Source organism: Oncorhynchus mykiss, chromosome 27 (assembly GCF_057628025.1).
Source record: "Oncorhynchus mykiss isolate SJ-2025 chromosome 27, ASM5762802v1, whole genome shotgun sequence".
Lineage (NCBI taxonomy): Eukaryota > Metazoa > Chordata > Actinopteri > Salmoniformes > Salmonidae > Oncorhynchus > Oncorhynchus mykiss.
The window spans coordinates 6,585,201-6,603,228 of NC_143048.1; the positions used below are offsets into that span (position 1 = coordinate 6,585,201).

The window sequence follows — 18,028 nt, forward strand, 5'->3', positions numbered from 1 at the left end:
TTGCACTATCCAGGGGGTTATTTCAACAGTCTAAAGAGGTTTCCTCTCCGCATATCCTTGTCTGGACTGATAAAGTAGGCCTCAACTAAATCTAGGGTGAACTAAACCTATACTAAACATCAGATCATTGCAGCAGAAATAGTAACGATGAGGAAATGGCAGGCTGGTGAGCTTGAATTGCGCTCAATGCATGAGTGCGACCTTAGCGATTGCATGACCTCGTCAAGAGGTTAAGACCTCTCTTGGTGTAATGGTAAAGATGTCGAAAGAATCCATGTTAGGTATTTGCTTTAATATGAAATTCTGCAAAGGCTGAAGTAGGTCTTGTGTGTGCACTGTAGATACTCACTGAATCTCCCTCCACCTTTACCTATCAGGATTCGGCTTGTAATGGACGTTTTATAATATTGTGTTGTTTGATGACACAAACAAGGATCAACACAGTACAAGCAGAAAAATGTAAATACTCAAAATAAACAACACATCATTTTGTCTATACTTGCATAGCTATATACTGTAGATTGAACTGGTTTTATGCAATTGTATGGCTCGTCAAGTGCTTAGTGATAGATCTTTAAACTTTGTGCACCTCCTTGAATCATCGCATACAATAACGATCATAGATTCTCAACTGAGCCTGACTGATGTTTTTCCCATTTTATTTTGTTTATCCTGATTTCACCTTAGAATAAACCTGAACTTCAGTATCCCATCATATACACATGAGATATTAATCATTGAAACAGTGTGCAATCTACTCTGCAAATCCTCCATTGCAAGAAGCAGGTCATAGCATATCTCTAGTCCTGACAAAGAGGACATGTGAGATTGGGAGATGTGGAGCGAAGGGTGCCCCCAATGGCACCCTTTCCTCCCCCCATAGGGCCCTGGTCAAAAGTAGTGCACTATATAGGGAATAGGATGGTATTTAGGACACAGCGCAGGCCAATCTTCTATTTCAGTCCTTCTCTTTCAGGTTGCATTTAGAAGTAGAGGGAATAGCTTCACTGATTTCATCCTGCACTGTGTTATCATTGGGACATGACTGAGTGACTGCAGCTGTTTGTTGTTGATGCTGTGCCAGTGCCAGATCCTCTGTTAGGTGAGATGCCTAATGTTGTCTTCATAACGACTTGGGTCACTTCTCAGCATTCCATCACAAGAAAGCATCATTTGTTTTCTCTAAAACCTGCAACGTATTAGATTAATAAATATTATTTATCTCAATCTGTAGTATTAATATTTGTATCTGTGTGTGTGTGTGTGTGTGTGTGAGTGTTCCTCACCTGAGTGCTGTGGAGTATGACCCCAGGAGTGATTGGAAGCCCATTATGTTTGAGTCTCTCATACCCTGACCTCTCCACAACCAGTAATTTCAAAGACGACTCGCACTTCTTTATCAGCATCACGACGTCCTCAAAGTACTCATTCTCTACATTCTGGCCATTTACCTCCACAACGACATCCCCTTCCCACAGCCCAGCCCTATGTCCTGAGCCCTTTACCATCACCTGCAGGACAAAAGAAAACTGTAGCCATAACCGTGCCACTCATTTCTCATACAAACCATCTTAACACCTGCCTTCCTCATTATAGCAATGCATGTGGAAAACAACACAGCAGATCAACATTGGGAACTTTTGATTGATGATAGCTGTTACTCATTAGCACAACTTTGATTGGGGATGTTTCAAATTGCCTATTTATGTCAGGAAACAATAATAGAGATTACAACAAATAAATGAGCGAGAGATCGATGATAAGGGTGTTATGTTGTTGATGTTCAAAGGAATACCTGGCCTATGAAAGTTCCTGGCTCATGTTGAACACAGCCCAGATTAAACCCAAAGCCTGATTCTTCTCTCTCGAGGACACAGAGTCTTGGACAAGGAAGTGAGCCATGCTCGTTTTTACTCAGCCCATCCTGAATCTCAGTGCAAGGGGACTGTGTCTTCCTCATCCCTTCCCCTTCTGGCAGACTGTCCTCATGGAATAGCAGGGGAGATAGACCCAACTGCGGTAGGGAACAGAATAGACTGTTTTTGACTGGGAAGGTATTTTTAGTTGACATAATTCTTAGACAATCTTGTATTTGGTGTCAGCATTGATCTAAGCAACATCTTAACATAGTCATCATCTTACTGTAATTTCCTCGTGAGGTTCAATAAAAAACAAAATTCAGGAAAACTCAGAGGATCCTACTGACTACAGTATCAATATTCTAACACCAGAACTCGCATGACTCCTAATTTCCAAACTGCACATGACCTCCGTCCACTTACACACCTGCGTGTAAAAGTCTCTTCCGTGTATGGGCATGGTGGTGAGGCTAACCCGGTTGCCACTCTTCCTCACTGTCCTGACAATATCCTCATGCTCCATGGACTCCGAAGACTGCCCATTGACCGCCAGCAGCAAGTCTCCATCCTGCATGCCAGCCTCTTCTGCTGGACTCCCCACATCCACCTCACGGAGTAAGTGAGCTGGAATCGACAACAAGCAATTCAGCTCAGCCAGCAGGTATAACGTCCATAACTTGTTATAAGTCCTTCTAATGTCCTATTACAAGGTTTGTAATGTCCACAGTATGTGTTCTATGCAGCATGTTTTCTACGGACTTAAAATTACTGTCATTTAGTTAGGATCATTAAGAGATGACAATAGGATATTAGAAGGTGGTCATAGTAGGTGCTTGTAACATGGTCGTGCATACTTACAACAAATGGAAGTTTCTAGCAAAAAAAGGTGTATTGTTAGATGATGTGTGTGTGTGTGTGTGTGTGTGCTGTATGTGTGCATCATTCTCACCAATAGGCCCCCCTGATGTCAACCTCTCTTGTCGTAATAAGAAGCCATATCCATCTGACCCCTGGACCAGATGCATCGTTGTGGGTCTGTGTGGCAGGTTGTGAGAGCCGGCCATGATCGGCAAGATGGGAAGTTTCCGTCGGACGTAGCTCGCTTCACTTTCTCTGTCGATGACGAGGACGGTCACATGGACGCTACATTTCTTCACCTGAGCAGTACACAGAGATAAACTTGAGGGAGAAGTGAGGAGCATGCTAGCACGTGCACACACACACTCACAGACATACTAAGACACACACACACATCTGCCATGTGGGTTTGTTTACCAAGAGCAGTTCCGAGAAGGAGGGTCTGTATGCTTACCATTTTACTGATAGCTGAATGGGTGAGCGTTGATACCATGGCACCGTTGATCCACACCAGTCTATCTCCGCTACGCACCCCTGCCCTCTTTGCAGGACCCTCACTTACTGTGCTCAACATGTATTGACCCTTCTGACCTGGAGAGATAAAAAAAACAGACACAAACAAACATGTCCACAGAGATCCTCTCTTCGGTAATCAAATCTTATTTGTCACATACGCCAAATACAATAGGTGTAGACTCAACCGTGAAATGCTTACTTATGAGCTCTTTACCAACAAAGCAGAGTTAAAAAAAGTATGTAAAATAACAGTAAAATAATAATAAAGAGGCTATGTACAAGGTACCGAGTCAATGTGCAGGGGTACGAGGTAGTTGAGTTAATTATGTCCGTGTAGGTAGGGGTAAAAGTGACTGGGCAATCAGGATAGATAATAAATAAAGTAGAAGCAGGGTATGTGAAAAGTGTGTCTATGTGTGAGTGTACAGTATGTGTGTGGCGTCAATATGCATGTGTGTGTTCTGTGTGTGTTAGCGTATGTACGGTGCCTTCGGAAAGTATTCAGGCCCCTTGACATTTTCCACATTTTGTTAGGTTCCAGCCCTATTCTAAAATGGATTAAATATTTTTTTCTTCCCTCATCAATCTACACATAATACCCTATAATGACAGAGCAAAAACAGGTTTAGACATTTTTTCTAATTTAATACAAATAAAAAACAGAAATATTACCTTTACATAAGTATTAAAATACTTTACTCAGTATTTAGTTGAAGTACCTTTGGCAGCTATTACAGCCTCAAGTCTTCTTGGGTATGATGCTACATGCTTGGCACACCTGTTTATGTAAAGTTTCTCCCATTCTTCTCTGCAGATCATCTCAAACTATGTCAAGTTGGTTGGGGAGTGTTGCTGCACAGCTATTTTCAGGTCTCTCCAGAGATGTTCGATAGGGTTCAAGTCCGGGCTCTGGCTGGGCCACTCAAGGACATTCAGAGACTTGACCCGAAGCCACTCCTGCGTTGTCTTGGCTGTGTGCTTAGGGTCGTTGAATTGTTGGAAGGTGAACCTTCGCACAGTCTGAGATCCTGAGTGCTCTGGAGCAGGTTTTCATCAAGGATCTCTCTGTACTTTGCTCCGTTCATCCATGCCTCGATCCTGACTAGTTTCCCAGTCCCTGCCGCTGAAAAACATCCCCACAGGATGTTCTGCCACCACCATGCTTCACTGTAGGAATGGTCCAAGGTTTCCTCCAGACATGACGCTAGGCATTCAGGCCAAAGAGTTTAATCTATTTTCATCAGACCAGAGAATCTTGTTTCTCATGGTCTGTGAGTCTTTAGGTGCCTTTTAGTAAATTCCACGCGGGCTGTCTGAGGAGTGGCTTCCGTCTGGCCCCTCTACCATAAAGGCCTGATTGGTGGAGTGCTGCAGAGATGGTTGTCCTTCTGGAAGATTCTCCCATCTCCACAGAGGAAAAGCCGTGCTACGATCCAAAGATTCATAGAAGCCCTTCCAGACTCTCTCCATGTCAGAGTACAAAAATTGGTTAACCACCTAACTGAGGAACTACATTTAACCTTGCTTAATATCCTAGATATAGTCGCACCCCTAAAATAAATTTGCCATAAGAAACTAGCTCCCTGATATACAGAAAATACCCGAGCCCTGAAGCAAGCTTCCAGAAAATTGGAATGAAATGGTGCTCCACCGAACTTGAAGTCTTCCGACTAGCTTGGAAAGACAGTGCTGTGCGATATCGAAGAGCCCTCACTGCTGCTCGATCATCCTATTTTTCCAACTTAATTGAGGAGAATAAGAACAATCGAACATTTATTTTTGATACTGTCGCAAAGCGAACTAAAAAGCAGCATTCCCCAAGAGAGGATGGCTTTCACTTCAGCAGTGAAGAATTCATGAACTTCTTCCATGAAAAGATCATGATCATTAGAAAGCAAATTACAGACTCCTCTTTAAATCTGCATATTTCTCCAAAGCTCAGTTGTCCTCAGTCTCCACAACACTGCCAAGACCTAGGATCAAGGGAGACACTCAAGTTTTTTAATCCTATATCTCTTGAAACATTCATGAAAATAGTAATGGTCTCTAAACCTTCAAGCTGTTGCGTAGCAACTCACTGCCTTCCTGATGACAAACAATGTATACGAAACGCTTCAGTCTGGTTTTAGACCCCATCATAGCACTGAGACTGCACTCGAAAGTGGTAAATTACCTTTTAATGGCGTCAGACCAAGGCTCTGCATCTGTCCTCGTGCTCCTAGACCTTAGTGCTGCTTTTGACACCATCGATCACCACATTCTTTTGGAGAGATTGGAAACCCAAATTGGTCTACATGGACAAGTTCAGGCCTGGTTTAGATCTTATCCGTCGGAAAGATATTTGTTTGTGTCTGTGGATGTTTTTTCCTCTGACAAATCAACTGGTAAGTTTCGGTGTTCCTCAAGGTTCCGTTTTAGGACCACTATTGTTTTCACTATATATTTTACCTCTTGGGGATATCATTCGAAAACATAATGTTAACTTTCACTGCTATACGGATGATACACAGCTGTATATTTCAATGAAACATGGTGAAGCCCCAAAATTGCCCTCCCTGGAAGCCTGTGTTTCAGACATAAGGAAGTGGATGGCGGCAAATGTTCTCCTTTTAAACTCGGACAAAACATAGATGCTAGTTCTAGGTCCCAAGAAGCAAAGAGATCTTCTGTTTGATCTGACAATTAATATGATGGTTGTACAGTCATCTCAAATAAAACTGTGTAGAACCTCAGCGTTACTCTGGACCCTGATCTCTCTTTTGATTAACATATCAAGACTACTTAAAGGACAGCTTTTTTCCATCTATGTAACATTGCAAAAAATCTGAAACATTTTGTACAAAAATGATGCAGAAATGTTCATCCATGCTTTTGTCACTTCTATATTAGACTACTGCAATGCTCTACTTTCCGGCTACCCGGATAAAGCACTAAATAAACTTCAGTTAGTGCTAAACACAGCTGCTAGAATCTTGACTAGAACCAAAAAATATGATCATATTACTCCAGTGCTAGCCTCTCTACACTGGCTTCCTGTTAAGACTAGGGCTGATTTCAAGGTTTTACTGCTAACCTACAAAGCATTACATGGGCTTGCGCCTACCTATCTCTCCAATTTGGTCCTGCCTTGCATACCTACACGTAGGCTATGGTCACAAGACACAGGCCTTGTCCCTAGAATTTCTAAGCAAACACCTTTAGAGCTCCATTTTTATGAAATGGTCTGCCTACCCATGTGAGAGACGCAAACTCGGTCTCAACCTTTAAGTCTTTATTGAAGGCTCATCTCTTCAGTAGGTCCTATGATTGAGTGTAGTCTGGGCCAGGGGTGTGAAGGTGAACGGAAAGGCACTGGAGCGACGAACCGCCCTTGCTGTCTCTGCCTGGCCGGTTCCCCTCTCTCCACCGGGATTCTCTGGCTCTAACCCTATTACGTGGGCTGAGTCACTGTCTTACTGGTGCTCTTCCATGCCGTCCCTAGGGGGGGTGCGTCACTTGAGTGGGTTGAGTCACTGACGTGTCTTCCTGTCCGGGTTGGCACCCCCCCGGGTTCGTGCTGTGGGAGAGATCATTATGGGCTATACTCAGCCTTGTTTCAGGGTAGTAAGTTGGTGGTTGAAGATATCCCTCTGGTGGTGTGGGGGCTGTGCCTTGGCAAAGTGGGTGGGGTTATATCCTGCCTGGTTAGCCCTGTCCAGGGGTACCGTCGGACGGGGCCACAGTGTCTCCTGACCCCTCCTGTCTCAGCCTCCAGTATTTATGCTGCAATAGTTTGTGTCGGCAGGCTAGGGTCAGTCTGTTATATTTGGAATATTTCTCCTATCTTATCCGATGTAAATTTAAGCATGCTCCCTCTAATTCTCTCCCTCTGTACACTCCTTGCAGTGAGGATTTAACCCAGGAAGGAGATGTGGAGCGATGGAATTTTCACTTCTCTGCTTTCACAAAAAGCTGGTTCTCCAGGAGGCGTTGGAGAACCTGTCAGATGTGGAGCACGTGTCCTTGGCCGGAGCGGGGAAGACGAGGAAGTCGTCGAGGTAGACGAAGACAAACCGGTTCAACGTGTTGCGAAGAACATCATTAACCAGAGCCTGGAACACAGCTGGGGTGTTGGTAAGGCCAAAATGCATGTCCAGATACTCATAGTGACCACTGGTTGTGTTGAAGGCAGTCTTCCACTCATCCCCTTCCCGTATCCACACCAGGTGGTAGATGTTCCATAGGTCCAGCTTGGAGAACATGGCCCCCTGGAGACGCATTGAAAGCTGAGGAGATGAGTGGTAGCAGGTAGCGGTTCTTCACCGTGATGTTGTTGAGGCCCCGGTAGTCGATGCACGTGCGCAGGGTTTGTCCTTCTTCTCCACAAAGAAGAACCCTGTGACGGCAGGGGAGGGAAAAGGACAGATGAACCCTGCAGCTAGGGAATCCTCAATGTATGTCTCTATAGCCTTGGTCTCCGTCCCAGGCGCGGAGTGGTGCCTGGGAGAAGGTCAATCCTGCATTTATAGGGTCGGTGCAGCGGAAGAAAAATGGCCGGGCCTTACTGAACACCTCCCTGAGGTCCAGGTACTCCGCGGGAATGGCGGAGAGGTAAGGAACAACTTCCGAGCCCCTAGGAAGACGTCCCGGGGCAGACTGCGCTTCAGGCATTGAGCATGGCAGAACGGGTTCCAGCCCATGATGTCACCAGCAGTCCAGTCTATGATGGGATTGTGTCACTGGAGCCAAGAGAATCCCAACACCACAGGAACCTGAGGAGACTTAATGAGCAGGAATTGGATCGTCTCGCTGTGGTTCCCTGACACACATAGGTTGATGGGGGTGGCATTGTGGGTAACCTGACCTATAGAGTGCCCGTCCACTGCTCTAACTTCCATGGGAATGGAGAGGGGCTGAGTGGGGATTTCCAGCTCCGATTCCAAGGTAGCGTCCATAAAGCACTCATCGGTCCTTGATGAGCACCCGGAGAGATTTCGATTTCGATCCCCCACAGTAAAATGTCATGAAAATGTGATGCGAGTACGAGGAGAGGAAAAGTTATCCGTATGGCCCACCAGAGTACTCGCTCCTACCGGTGAGCTTGGTCTTTTAGTGGACAGGTGGAGACAAAATTACCAGTAGTCCCACAATACAGGCAACTCTTAGTGTGAAGCCTTTTTGCCGTTCGGCTGGAGACAGCCTAGCTCTGCCTAGTTGCATTGGCTCGGAAAGAGGTGAATCGGCAGACTTCGGAGACTCTCGGGGGAACTCGGGTAACCTTAGCTTCTCTCGGTAACAGAGCCATCGGGAACTTCCGGGATGCCTCGGAGGTGAGGTGGAATCGAATCTCCTCTCCTTCCTTCATTCCCATAGTCACCATCAATCCGAATGGTCAAGGCCATGAGCGAGTCAAGCTCCGTCGGTAGTTCCCAGGCTGCAAGCTCGTCCTTTACTTCCTCCAAAACTGTGCAGGAACATGTCGAACAATGCTTCCGGGTTTCAGGCACTCTCAGCTGCCAACGTGCAGAAATCCACCGCGTAGTCTGCTACCACACTGCGGAAGTCCGAAGCTAGAGTAACTTCTGGGCAGCCTCTCTCCCGGACAATGGAGCATCGAAAACTTTCTTTACCTCCGCCACGAACTCCTCCAGACTGTTGTTCCCATACTACCATTGCCCAGGCGAGAGCCCTCGCAGACATTAGCGTGACGAGGTACGCTATCTTAGAGGGGTCCGAGGGGAAGGAGGAGGGTTGCAGCTCGATGATGAGGGAACACTGAGCAAGAAATGCCTGACAAGTGCTCGACTCTCAATCATTCCGGGGGAGTTAAGCAGATTTCCCAGTAAACTGGGGTGGCCGGGGAGGCATTGCTGCTAACAGCCAGGTTACTGAAGTGCTGGGAGGTTACAGTCGTGGTAGGCTGCCTAACAAACAACCCCACAGAATTGCTCCAGCAATGCGTTCAACACTTGGTCATGGCGTTCGGCCAAGGTCTGAAACCCTTCCATAAGACCACAAAGCAACTCCTCGTGCCTTCCAATGGTGGCTCCTTGGGAGGAGATGGTGTTGCTGAACTGGTCCGAGTCTGCTGGGTCAGTCATGGCCAGTTCTTGCTATCACGTTTTATGGAAGACCCAGATGCAGACAGTGTCGAAGTAACATTATTTATTACTAGATCAGGGGGCAGGAAAAATGACAGGTCAAAGGCAGGCAAAGGTCGGTAATCCAAAAAGGTACAGAACGGCAAGCAGTCTCAGGGTTAGGGCAGGCAGAGGTCAATAATCCAGTGTGATGTGACAAGGTACAGAACGGCAGGCAGGCTTAGGATCAGGGCAGGCAGAATGGTCAAAACTGGGAAAACTAGAAAACAGGAACTAGAAACAGACAGGAGCAAGGGGGAAAACACTGATAGGCTTGACGAACAGGCAACAGAAAAACAGAGAACACAGGTATAGGGATAATGGGGGGATGGGAGACACCTGGAGGGAGGTGGAGACAAGCACAAAGACAGGTGAAATAGATCAGGGTGTGGCAGCCTCAGAGCTCTACGGACAATTCCGACCTCATGGTTTCGTTTTTGCTGTGGGACCTTATATAGACAGGTGTGTGCCTTTCCAAACGATGTCCAATCAATAGAATTTACCACAGGTGGACTCCAATCTAGTTGTAGAATAGGAGAACCCTTTTTGGTTCCAGGTAGAAAGAACCCTTTTGGTTCCAGGTATAACCCTTTACACAGAGGGTTTTACATGGAACCCAAAATAGTTCTACCTGGAACAGAAAAGGGTTCTACCTGGAACCAAAAAGGGTTCTCCTATGGGGATAGCCAAAGAACCCTTTTGGAACCCTATTTTCTAAGAGCGAAGTCAAGATGCTCTCAATGGTGCAGCTCAGGGCCCATGCCAAATATTTTCAGTCTCATAATCATACTATGCAGGCCTTAACATTTACGTTAACTCTGCACAAGATTTTGATATTGAAAAGATAAGAAAGATGCCAGAGTTTGATTGAGTGGCAAACATCTCTTGACCGTCTCTCGACTAACCCTAAATCAACCTAGGTTGATAACCTGAGTTCAATTCCACAGTCCGCCGTTTCTCAAATTTGACTCGACCCTTATCTGCCTTCCCGTCTCCCCCGCTCTCCTTCCTACTGTTTAGCAAATCATCTGCCAAAAAAGATTACGGAATGAATAACTCATAGCTACCTTCAATGGGGATGATGCTGATTCCCAGACCTAAGACAGGGTCTCTGGTGATGTGACACAGCCTGGGCCGGGAACATGTCTCCCCTCGGTAAGCCCTGGTCAGAGCCTGGATGTCCAGTCCCTGGGCCAGCGCCTCCTTATACTCCTCCCCCTTCAGAACCAGCAGGAACAGATGCAGCCCACATGCCTGGATTCTCTGCACCACCTGTCAATCAGAGCAGAACATGCTGCAGCTACGAAACAAAGACTCTGTTTAGACCAAGTAGGTAAGCCTTGTCCCAGCCAGAATGGTGTGTGACAGCTTTATGTGCAGAGGACACTGTCGGATGTAGCGTGTGGCAGCTTTATGTGCAGAGGACACTGTCGGATGTAACGTGTGGCAGCTTTATGTGCAGAGGACACTGTCGGATGTAACGTGTGGCAGCTTTATGTGCAGAGGACACTGTCGGATGTAACGTGTGGCAGCTTTATGTGCAGAGGACACTGTCGGATGTAGCGTGTGGCAGCTTTATGTGCAGAGGACACTGTCGAATGTAGCGTGTGGCAGCTTTATGTAGCGTGTGGCAGCTTTATGTGCAGAGGACACTGTCGGATGTAGCGTGTGGCAGCTTTATGTGCAGAGGACACTGTCGGATGTAGCGTGTGGCAGCTTTATGTGCAGAGGACACTGTCGGATGTAACGTGTGGCAGCTTTATGTGCAGAGGACACTGTCGGATGTAACGTGTGGCAGCTTTATGTGCAGAGGACACTGTCGGATGTAGCGTGTGGCAGCTTTATGTGCAGAGGACACTGTCGAATGTAGCGTGTGGCAGCTTTATGTAGCATGTGGCAGCTTTATGTGCAGAGGACACTGTCGGATGTAGCGTGTGGCAGCTTTATGTAGCGTGTGGCAGCTTTGTGTAGCGTGTGGCAGCTTTATTTGCAGAGGACACTGTCAGATGTAGCGTGTGGCAGCTTTATGTAGCGTGTGGCAGCTTTGTGTAGCGTGTGGCAGCTTTATGTAGCGTGTGGCAGCTTTATGTAGCGTGTGGCAGCTTTATTTGCAGAGGACACTGTCGGATGTAGCGTGTGGCAGCTTTATGTAGTGTGTGGCAGCTTTGTGTAGCGTGTGGCAGCTTTATGTAGCGTGTGGCAGCTTTATTTGCAGAGGACACTGTCGGATGTAACGTGTGGCAACTTTATGTGCAGAGGACACTGTCGGATGTAGCGTGTGGCAGCTTTATGTGCAGAGGACACTGTCGGATGTAGCGTGTGGCAGCTTTATGTAGCGTGTGGCAGCTTTATGTAGCGTGTGGCAGCTTTGTGTAGCGTGTGGCAGCTTTATGTGCAGAGGACACTGTCGGATGTAGCGTGTGGCAGCTTTATGTGCAGAGGACACTGTCGGATGTAACGTGTGGCAACTTTATGTGCAGAGGACACTGTCGGATGTAGCGTGTGGCAGCTTTATGTGCAGAGGACACTGTCGAATGTAGCGAGTGGCAGCTTTATGTAGCATGTGGCAGCTTTATGTGCAGAGGACACTGTCGGATGTAGCGTGTGGCAGCTTTATGTAGCGTGTGGCAGCTTTGTGTAGCGTGTGGCAGCTTTATGTAGCGTGTGGCAGCTTTATTTGCAGAGGACACTGTCGGATGTAGCGTGTGGCAGCTTTATGTAGCGTGTGGCAGCTTTATGTAGCGTGTGGCAGCTTTGTGTAGCGTGTGGCAGCTTTATGTGCAGAGGACACTGTCGGATGTAGCGTGTGGCAGCTTTATGTGCAGAGGACACTGTCGGATGTAACGTGTGGCAGCTTTATGTGCAGAGGACACTGTCGGATGTAACGTGTGGCAGCTTTATGTGCAGAGGACACTGTCGGATGTAGCGTGTGGCAGCTTTATGTGCAGAGGACACTGTCGAATGTAGCGAGTGGCAGCTTTATGTAGCATGTGGCAGCTTTATGTGCAGAGGACACTGTCGGATGTAGCCTGTGGCAGCTTTATGTAGCGTGTAGCAGCTTTGTGTAGCGTGTGGCAGCTTTGTGTAGTGTGTGGCAGCTTTATGTAGCGTGTGGCAGCTTTATTTGCAGAGGACACTGTCAGATGTAGCGTGTGGCAGCTTTATGTAGCGTGTGGCAGCTTTGTGTAGCGTGTGGCAGCTTTATGTAGCGTGTGGCAGCTTTATTTGCAGAGGACACTGTCGGATGTAGCGTGTGGCAGCTTTATGTAGCGTGTGGCAGCTTTATGTAGCGTGTGGCAGCTTTGTGTAGCGTGTGGCAGCTTTATGTAGCGTGTGGCAGCTTTGTGTAGCGTGTGGCAGCTTTATGTAGCGTGTGGTAGCTTTATTTACAGAGGACACTGTCGGATGTAGCGTGTGGCAGCTTTATGTAGCGTGTGGCAGCTTTATGTAGCGTGTGGCAGCTTTGTGTAGCATGTGGCAGCTTTGTGTAGCGTGTGGCAGCTTTATGTAGCGTGTGGCAGCTTTATGTAGCATGTGGCAGCTTTGTGTAGCGTGTGGCAGCTTTATGTAGCGTGTGGCAGCTTTATGTAGCTTGTGGCAGCTTTGTGTAGCGTGTGGCAGCTTTATGTAGCGTGTGGCAGCTTTGTGTAGCGTGTGGCAGCTTTATGTGCAGAGGACACTGTCGGATGTAGCGTGTGGCAGCTTTATGTGCAGAGGACACTGTCGGATGTAACGTGTGGCAACTTTATGTGCAGAGGACACTGTCGGATGTAGCGTGTGGCAGCTTTATGTGCAGAGGACACTGTCGAATGTAGCGAGTGGCAGCTTTATGTAGCATGTGGCAGCTTTATGTGCAGAGGACACTGTCGGATGTAGCGTGTGGCAGCTTTATGTAGCGTGTGGCAGCTTTGTGTAGCATGTGGCAGCTTTGTGTAGCGTGTGGCAGCTTTATGTAGCGTGTGGCAGCTTTATGTAGCATGTGGCAGCTTTGTGTAGCGTGTGGCAGCTTTATGTAGCGTGTGGCAGCTTTATGTAGCTTGTGGCAGCTTTGTGTAGCGTGTGGCAGCTTTATGTAGCGTGTGGCAGCTTTGTGTAGCGTGTGGCAGCTTTATGTGCAGAGGACACTGTCGGATGTAGCGTGTGGCAGCTTTATGTGCAGAGGACACTGTCGGATGTAACGTGTGGCAACTTTATGTGCAGAGGACACTGTCGGATGTAGCGTGTGGCAGCTTTATGTGCAGAGGACACTGTCGAATGTAGCGAGTGGCAGCTTTATGTAGCATGTGGCAGCTTTATGTGCAGAGGACACTGTCGGATGTAGCGTGTGGCAGCTTTATGTAGCGTGTGGCAGCTTTGTGTAGCGTGTGGCAGCTTTATGTAGCGTGTGGCAGCTTTATTTGCAGAGGACACTGTCGGATGTAGCGTGTGGCAGCTTTATGTAGCGTGTGGCAGCTTTATGTAGCGTGTGGCAGCTTTGTGTAGCGTGTGGCAGCTTTATGTGCAGAGGACACTGTCGGATGTAGCGTGTGGCAGCTTTATGTGCAGAGGACACTGTCGGATGTAACGTGTGGCAGCTTTATGTGCAGAGGACACTGTCGGATGTAACGTGTGGCAGCTTTATGTGCAGAGGACACTGTCGGATGTAGCGTGTGGCAGCTTTATGTGCAGAGGACACTGTCGAATGTAGCGAGTGGCAGCTTTATGTAGCATGTGGCAGCTTTATGTGCAGAGGACACTGTCGGATGTAGCCTGTGGCAGCTTTATGTAGCGTGTAGCAGCTTTGTGTAGCGTGTGGCAGCTTTGTGTAGTGTGTGGCAGCTTTATGTAGCGTGTGGCAGCTTTATTTGCAGAGGACACTGTCAGATGTAGCGTGTGGCAGCTTTATGTAGCGTGTGGCAGCTTTGTGTAGCGTGTGGCAGCTTTATGTAGCGTGTGGCAGCTTTATTTGCAGAGGACACTGTCGGATGTAGCGTGTGGCAGCTTTATGTAGCGTGTGGCAGCTTTATGTAGCGTGTGGCAGCTTTGTGTAGCGTGTGGCAGCTTTATGTAGCGTGTGGCAGCTTTGTGTAGCGTGTGGCAGCTTTATGTAGCGTGTGGTAGCTTTATTTACAGAGGACACTGTCGGATGTAGCGTGTGGCAGCTTTATGTAGCGTGTGGCAGCTTTATGTAGCGTGTGGCAGCTTTGTGTAGCATGTGGCAGCTTTGTGTAGCGTGTGGCAGCTTTATGTAGCGTGTGGCAGCTTTATGTAGCATGTGGCAGCTTTGTGTAGCGTGTGGCAGCTTTATGTAGCGTGTGGCAGCTTTATGTAGCTTGTGGCAGCTTTGTGTAGCGTGTGGCAGCTTTATGTAGCGTGTGGCAGCTTTATGTAGCGTGTGGCAACTTTGTGTAGCGTTTGGCAGCTTTATGTAGCGTGTGGCAGCTTTATGTAGCGTGTGGCAGCTTTATTTGCAGAGGACACTGTCGGAGACATTGTAAGAGAAGAGGTTCTCTCAGATCTCTTAAAGTCTGGTTCTGACCCACATGCGATGAAGCAGACGCACATTACATACAGAACTCACATCTGTGTGCCAAAGCTTTAAGAAATGTGTGCACAGTGATTCCACTGACATAACGGTACGTCTGGTTCTCACCCTCGGGAACTCCATGTTGTCGACAAATTCCTCATTGACCTCCAGCACACGGTCCCCGTCCCTGAGCCCACTGAGCGCTGCAGGACTCCACGGATCCACCTGGCGGACAACATAGCCCCGGCAGCTCCTCTCCATTCGCAGATGGAAGCCAAAACTCTGGCCCTCTTTGCACTTTATCTGGCACAGGCGGGGTACCGGACTGGGGTCTGGCTCTGGAGGGCAAGACAAAACACTGCCATTGACATAGCATGGGCATTGTGTGTGGATACCTAAAGAAGTCAGGTTTATCTTGATTACTATGATTGATGAACTATTGTTCGTCAGACCATCTTCCATGCGTTGGGGGGAAATGATGGATGATTTTGGATGTGTTCGTTCTCAAACCTTACCCGGGTCGTCTGAGATGATCAAGGCTGGATTGTCGATCCCCTCTTTCGGATTGAAGGTGAATCTTTTGAGTAAGGAAAATAAAAAAGTCAATGTTTAAACATGAATTGGCTTTAAGGATGTGTGTTAAGGACATATTCGATAATGTCTTATTTTGTATTATGACAATTGTCTCTAGTCCAATTAGTAGCCATCAAAACAAAAACTAAAAAAACTTACCTTGGAAATTCCATTGCATCCTCAAGACCTAGACTGACAGAAAAAAGAAAAATCCCTCAAGTTTGTTTTCTCTGCAGTAATGATTCCAGGAATGACCTTCTCCCTGTGGCTGTGTGTCCTTGGTCCAAACATCCAGGTTACTCATCTCCAAATGAAATCCGGTGCCTTCAGAAAGTAATTAGGCTGTAACACAACAAAATGTGGAATAAGTCAAGGGGTGTGAATACTTTCTGTGTGTTCCCCATGCCCTGTCCGGACACAATCAAAGGTGATCATTAGCTCAAATATTTAACGTCTCTCCAGCATCCAGCCCTTCCATTTTTCTATGTTTAGCTGTACAGTAAATGTCCTTACGGTTTACTTTGATGAATTAATCGTAGTGAGAGAAAAAAACTTGCGACCCATGTCACAGCATAGCATTTGATAGGCACAGTCAAGTCATTCATGACTTATTACTGTAATGTCATTCTAAGGTTTGGCTTAGTCTTTCCTCATGAATATCCTAACCTGGCCTAATGACTAACATTAGGATGAGGAGGATACTCACACTCACACGCCCCAGCATGCCAGTCCTTATACAAGCATTTCCATTTCTTATTTGCATACAGAATTCATCCCTTCCCTTCCTGCTCGATTGTTACACACACACACACACCCACATTCAACCTCTTGGCAAGGAGAGGTCTGTGCAGGCTGTCAGGTTGTTAGTGGTGATATCTGCAGTGTCATGTTCCCAGCTATCTGCTGACTGTCATTATTCTAGCTGTGGAGGGACCGGACAGCTTTTATTACAGGGCTTTTATTAAAGGAAGGCTGCCTTTTTTCTATTATAGGTAGACCTAGAAAGGACTGGCGATGTTGTATGTTGACTATCAACATGTTTATTTTGGGTTCAGCAGTCAATGTAGGCTAGCATATTCATGTATGCTGAGGGGGTAGCAGTTAACAATTCATTATTCATCCCCAAAAAAACACAAAAATGTACAGTACTGTCTTCATTTTCATTTTAGAATCAAACAAGTTACTTCGTAGCACTGTCACACAAGACAGAAGGCTACCTTTAATCACCAATGATTAAACACACTTTAGAACACACTCACAAGGCTATTGTAATGCAAAATGCTATTTGAATATACAAATCTCATATTGTGCACTCGTTCGAGTTCTGAAGCAAGACCATGCCTTGTGAAACGTAGAAGCATGTCTGTGTCTTGACATAGACAACAATGGAGACTGGTCTTGGGAAAGGCCTTGCGCCAAAACGTATACATTGAACATTATATCCTCTTGTCCTTGTTGTGTGTAGATGTAGAAAAACAGACTCTTACCCGCGGTGCACCTCGTGGCTGCTGTCTGTCCTTGTGTCTGGACGTCCTCCTGGCTGCCTGAGGTTGTGTGGAGGTGCAAGGTACACAGCAGATTGTGACGTTAAGATTCCTCTGTATGTCAGCATTTGAGACGGTAACTCTTTCTTCCTCCACCACAACACTAGGCCTCCTAGGGCTTAATGTTTAGCTAACCTGTGACCAGACCTGGTAACCCATCACAACACTGAACACTCCCCAGGTTTCTTAGATAAGTGCTGTCATAAAATGGTTTACGAGCTTAAACAACTTTAAGCTGATACCAACAATTTGACAATATTGACTACACTGTTAAGGCCACTGGGGGTCATGGGTGCTACACTGCAGGTGAAAGAATGGTTCAAAACGTTGGTGGTTGATTAGTGGCACAATGAGACGAAAACAGCAATGAGCCTATCTGGAAATTCTATGAGGATCTAGGTTAGCCCTCTGGTTTCAATGTGTTGGTGCGGGTACCTTGAGTAGATCATTGTCCATTCTAAACCTGATGTAATTCATTTCAAAATAGACATACTGTAATGACATTGATTTGGACTTTGAAGTTCATGGGTGATCTTCAATTCATTGAATCAAAGTGCACATTACTTCTCTATATTGTGGCAAGAGCAAAAAAGTAATCCTATTGGTCAATAAACTATGATTATTTTTGTTTTGTAAGCAAAGGAGGTTTGATGATGCAGCACAGCACAGCCTGCACTGAATACATTACATGCAACACTTAATGTATTTTCAAGTATCAATCCATGTTGCTCCATTTTATCAAGTGATTGTTCCTAATTAAAACAGCGAAACGCTCATTAATGAGCACAAACACAACACATTTCAACACGTTGTAACCTACTTGAATATCTCTTAAACACCAACAGACATACTCAAGCAAAAAAACAGGGAGAAAATACAAAATACTACAAATTTGGAACACAGAGTACACAAGGAGGCCCAAAACAAATATATCTACTTGCATAATAGGGTATGCGACACCTTCCTACGTAGGCTTGAAAAGGACTCTTTCAGTTTCACACCATTATATGTTATTCAATCAATTTTGCATAGATTTGGCTGTCCCACTTCTCA

The 18,028-nt window shown here is 46.5% G+C and overlaps 1 protein-coding gene across 1 annotated transcript; it reads right to left on the reverse strand.

Annotated features, from left to right (window-relative positions):
* Positions 1–271: 271 nt before the first annotated feature.
* On the reverse strand, positions 272–17,140 carry nherf4a (NHERF family PDZ scaffold protein 4a). The gene is made up of 11 exons (XM_036964873.2): positions 16,919–17,140; positions 15,591–15,773; positions 15,374–15,435; positions 14,985–15,196; positions 10,420–10,624; positions 3,172–3,308; positions 2,809–3,016; positions 2,287–2,483; positions 1,796–2,014; positions 1,287–1,511; positions 272–1,189 (listed from the first exon to the last, which is right to left on the reverse strand). The coding sequence occupies exons 2-11, from the start codon at positions 15,602–15,604 to the stop codon at positions 1,157–1,159; spliced, it is 1,512 nt and encodes a 503-aa protein (XP_036820768.2). The 5' UTR covers positions 15,605–15,773; positions 16,919–17,140; the 3' UTR covers positions 272–1,156.
* Between the last annotated feature and the right edge of the window lie 888 nt (positions 17,141–18,028).

What these genes read in the sequence shown, in the direction of transcription:
- nherf4a (XM_036964873.2), bottom strand. An exon ending in ACAACATGGAGTTCCCGAGG is followed by an intron (nt 10,625 to 14,984) that starts GTGAGAACCAGA and finishes TCTGATTGACAG; the next exon opens with GTGGTGCAGAGAATCCAGGC. An exon ending in ATTCAGCTATCAGTAAAATG is followed by an intron (nt 3,017 to 3,171) that starts GTAAGCATACAG and finishes TGTACTGCTCAG; the next exon opens with GTGAAGAAATGTAGCGTCCA.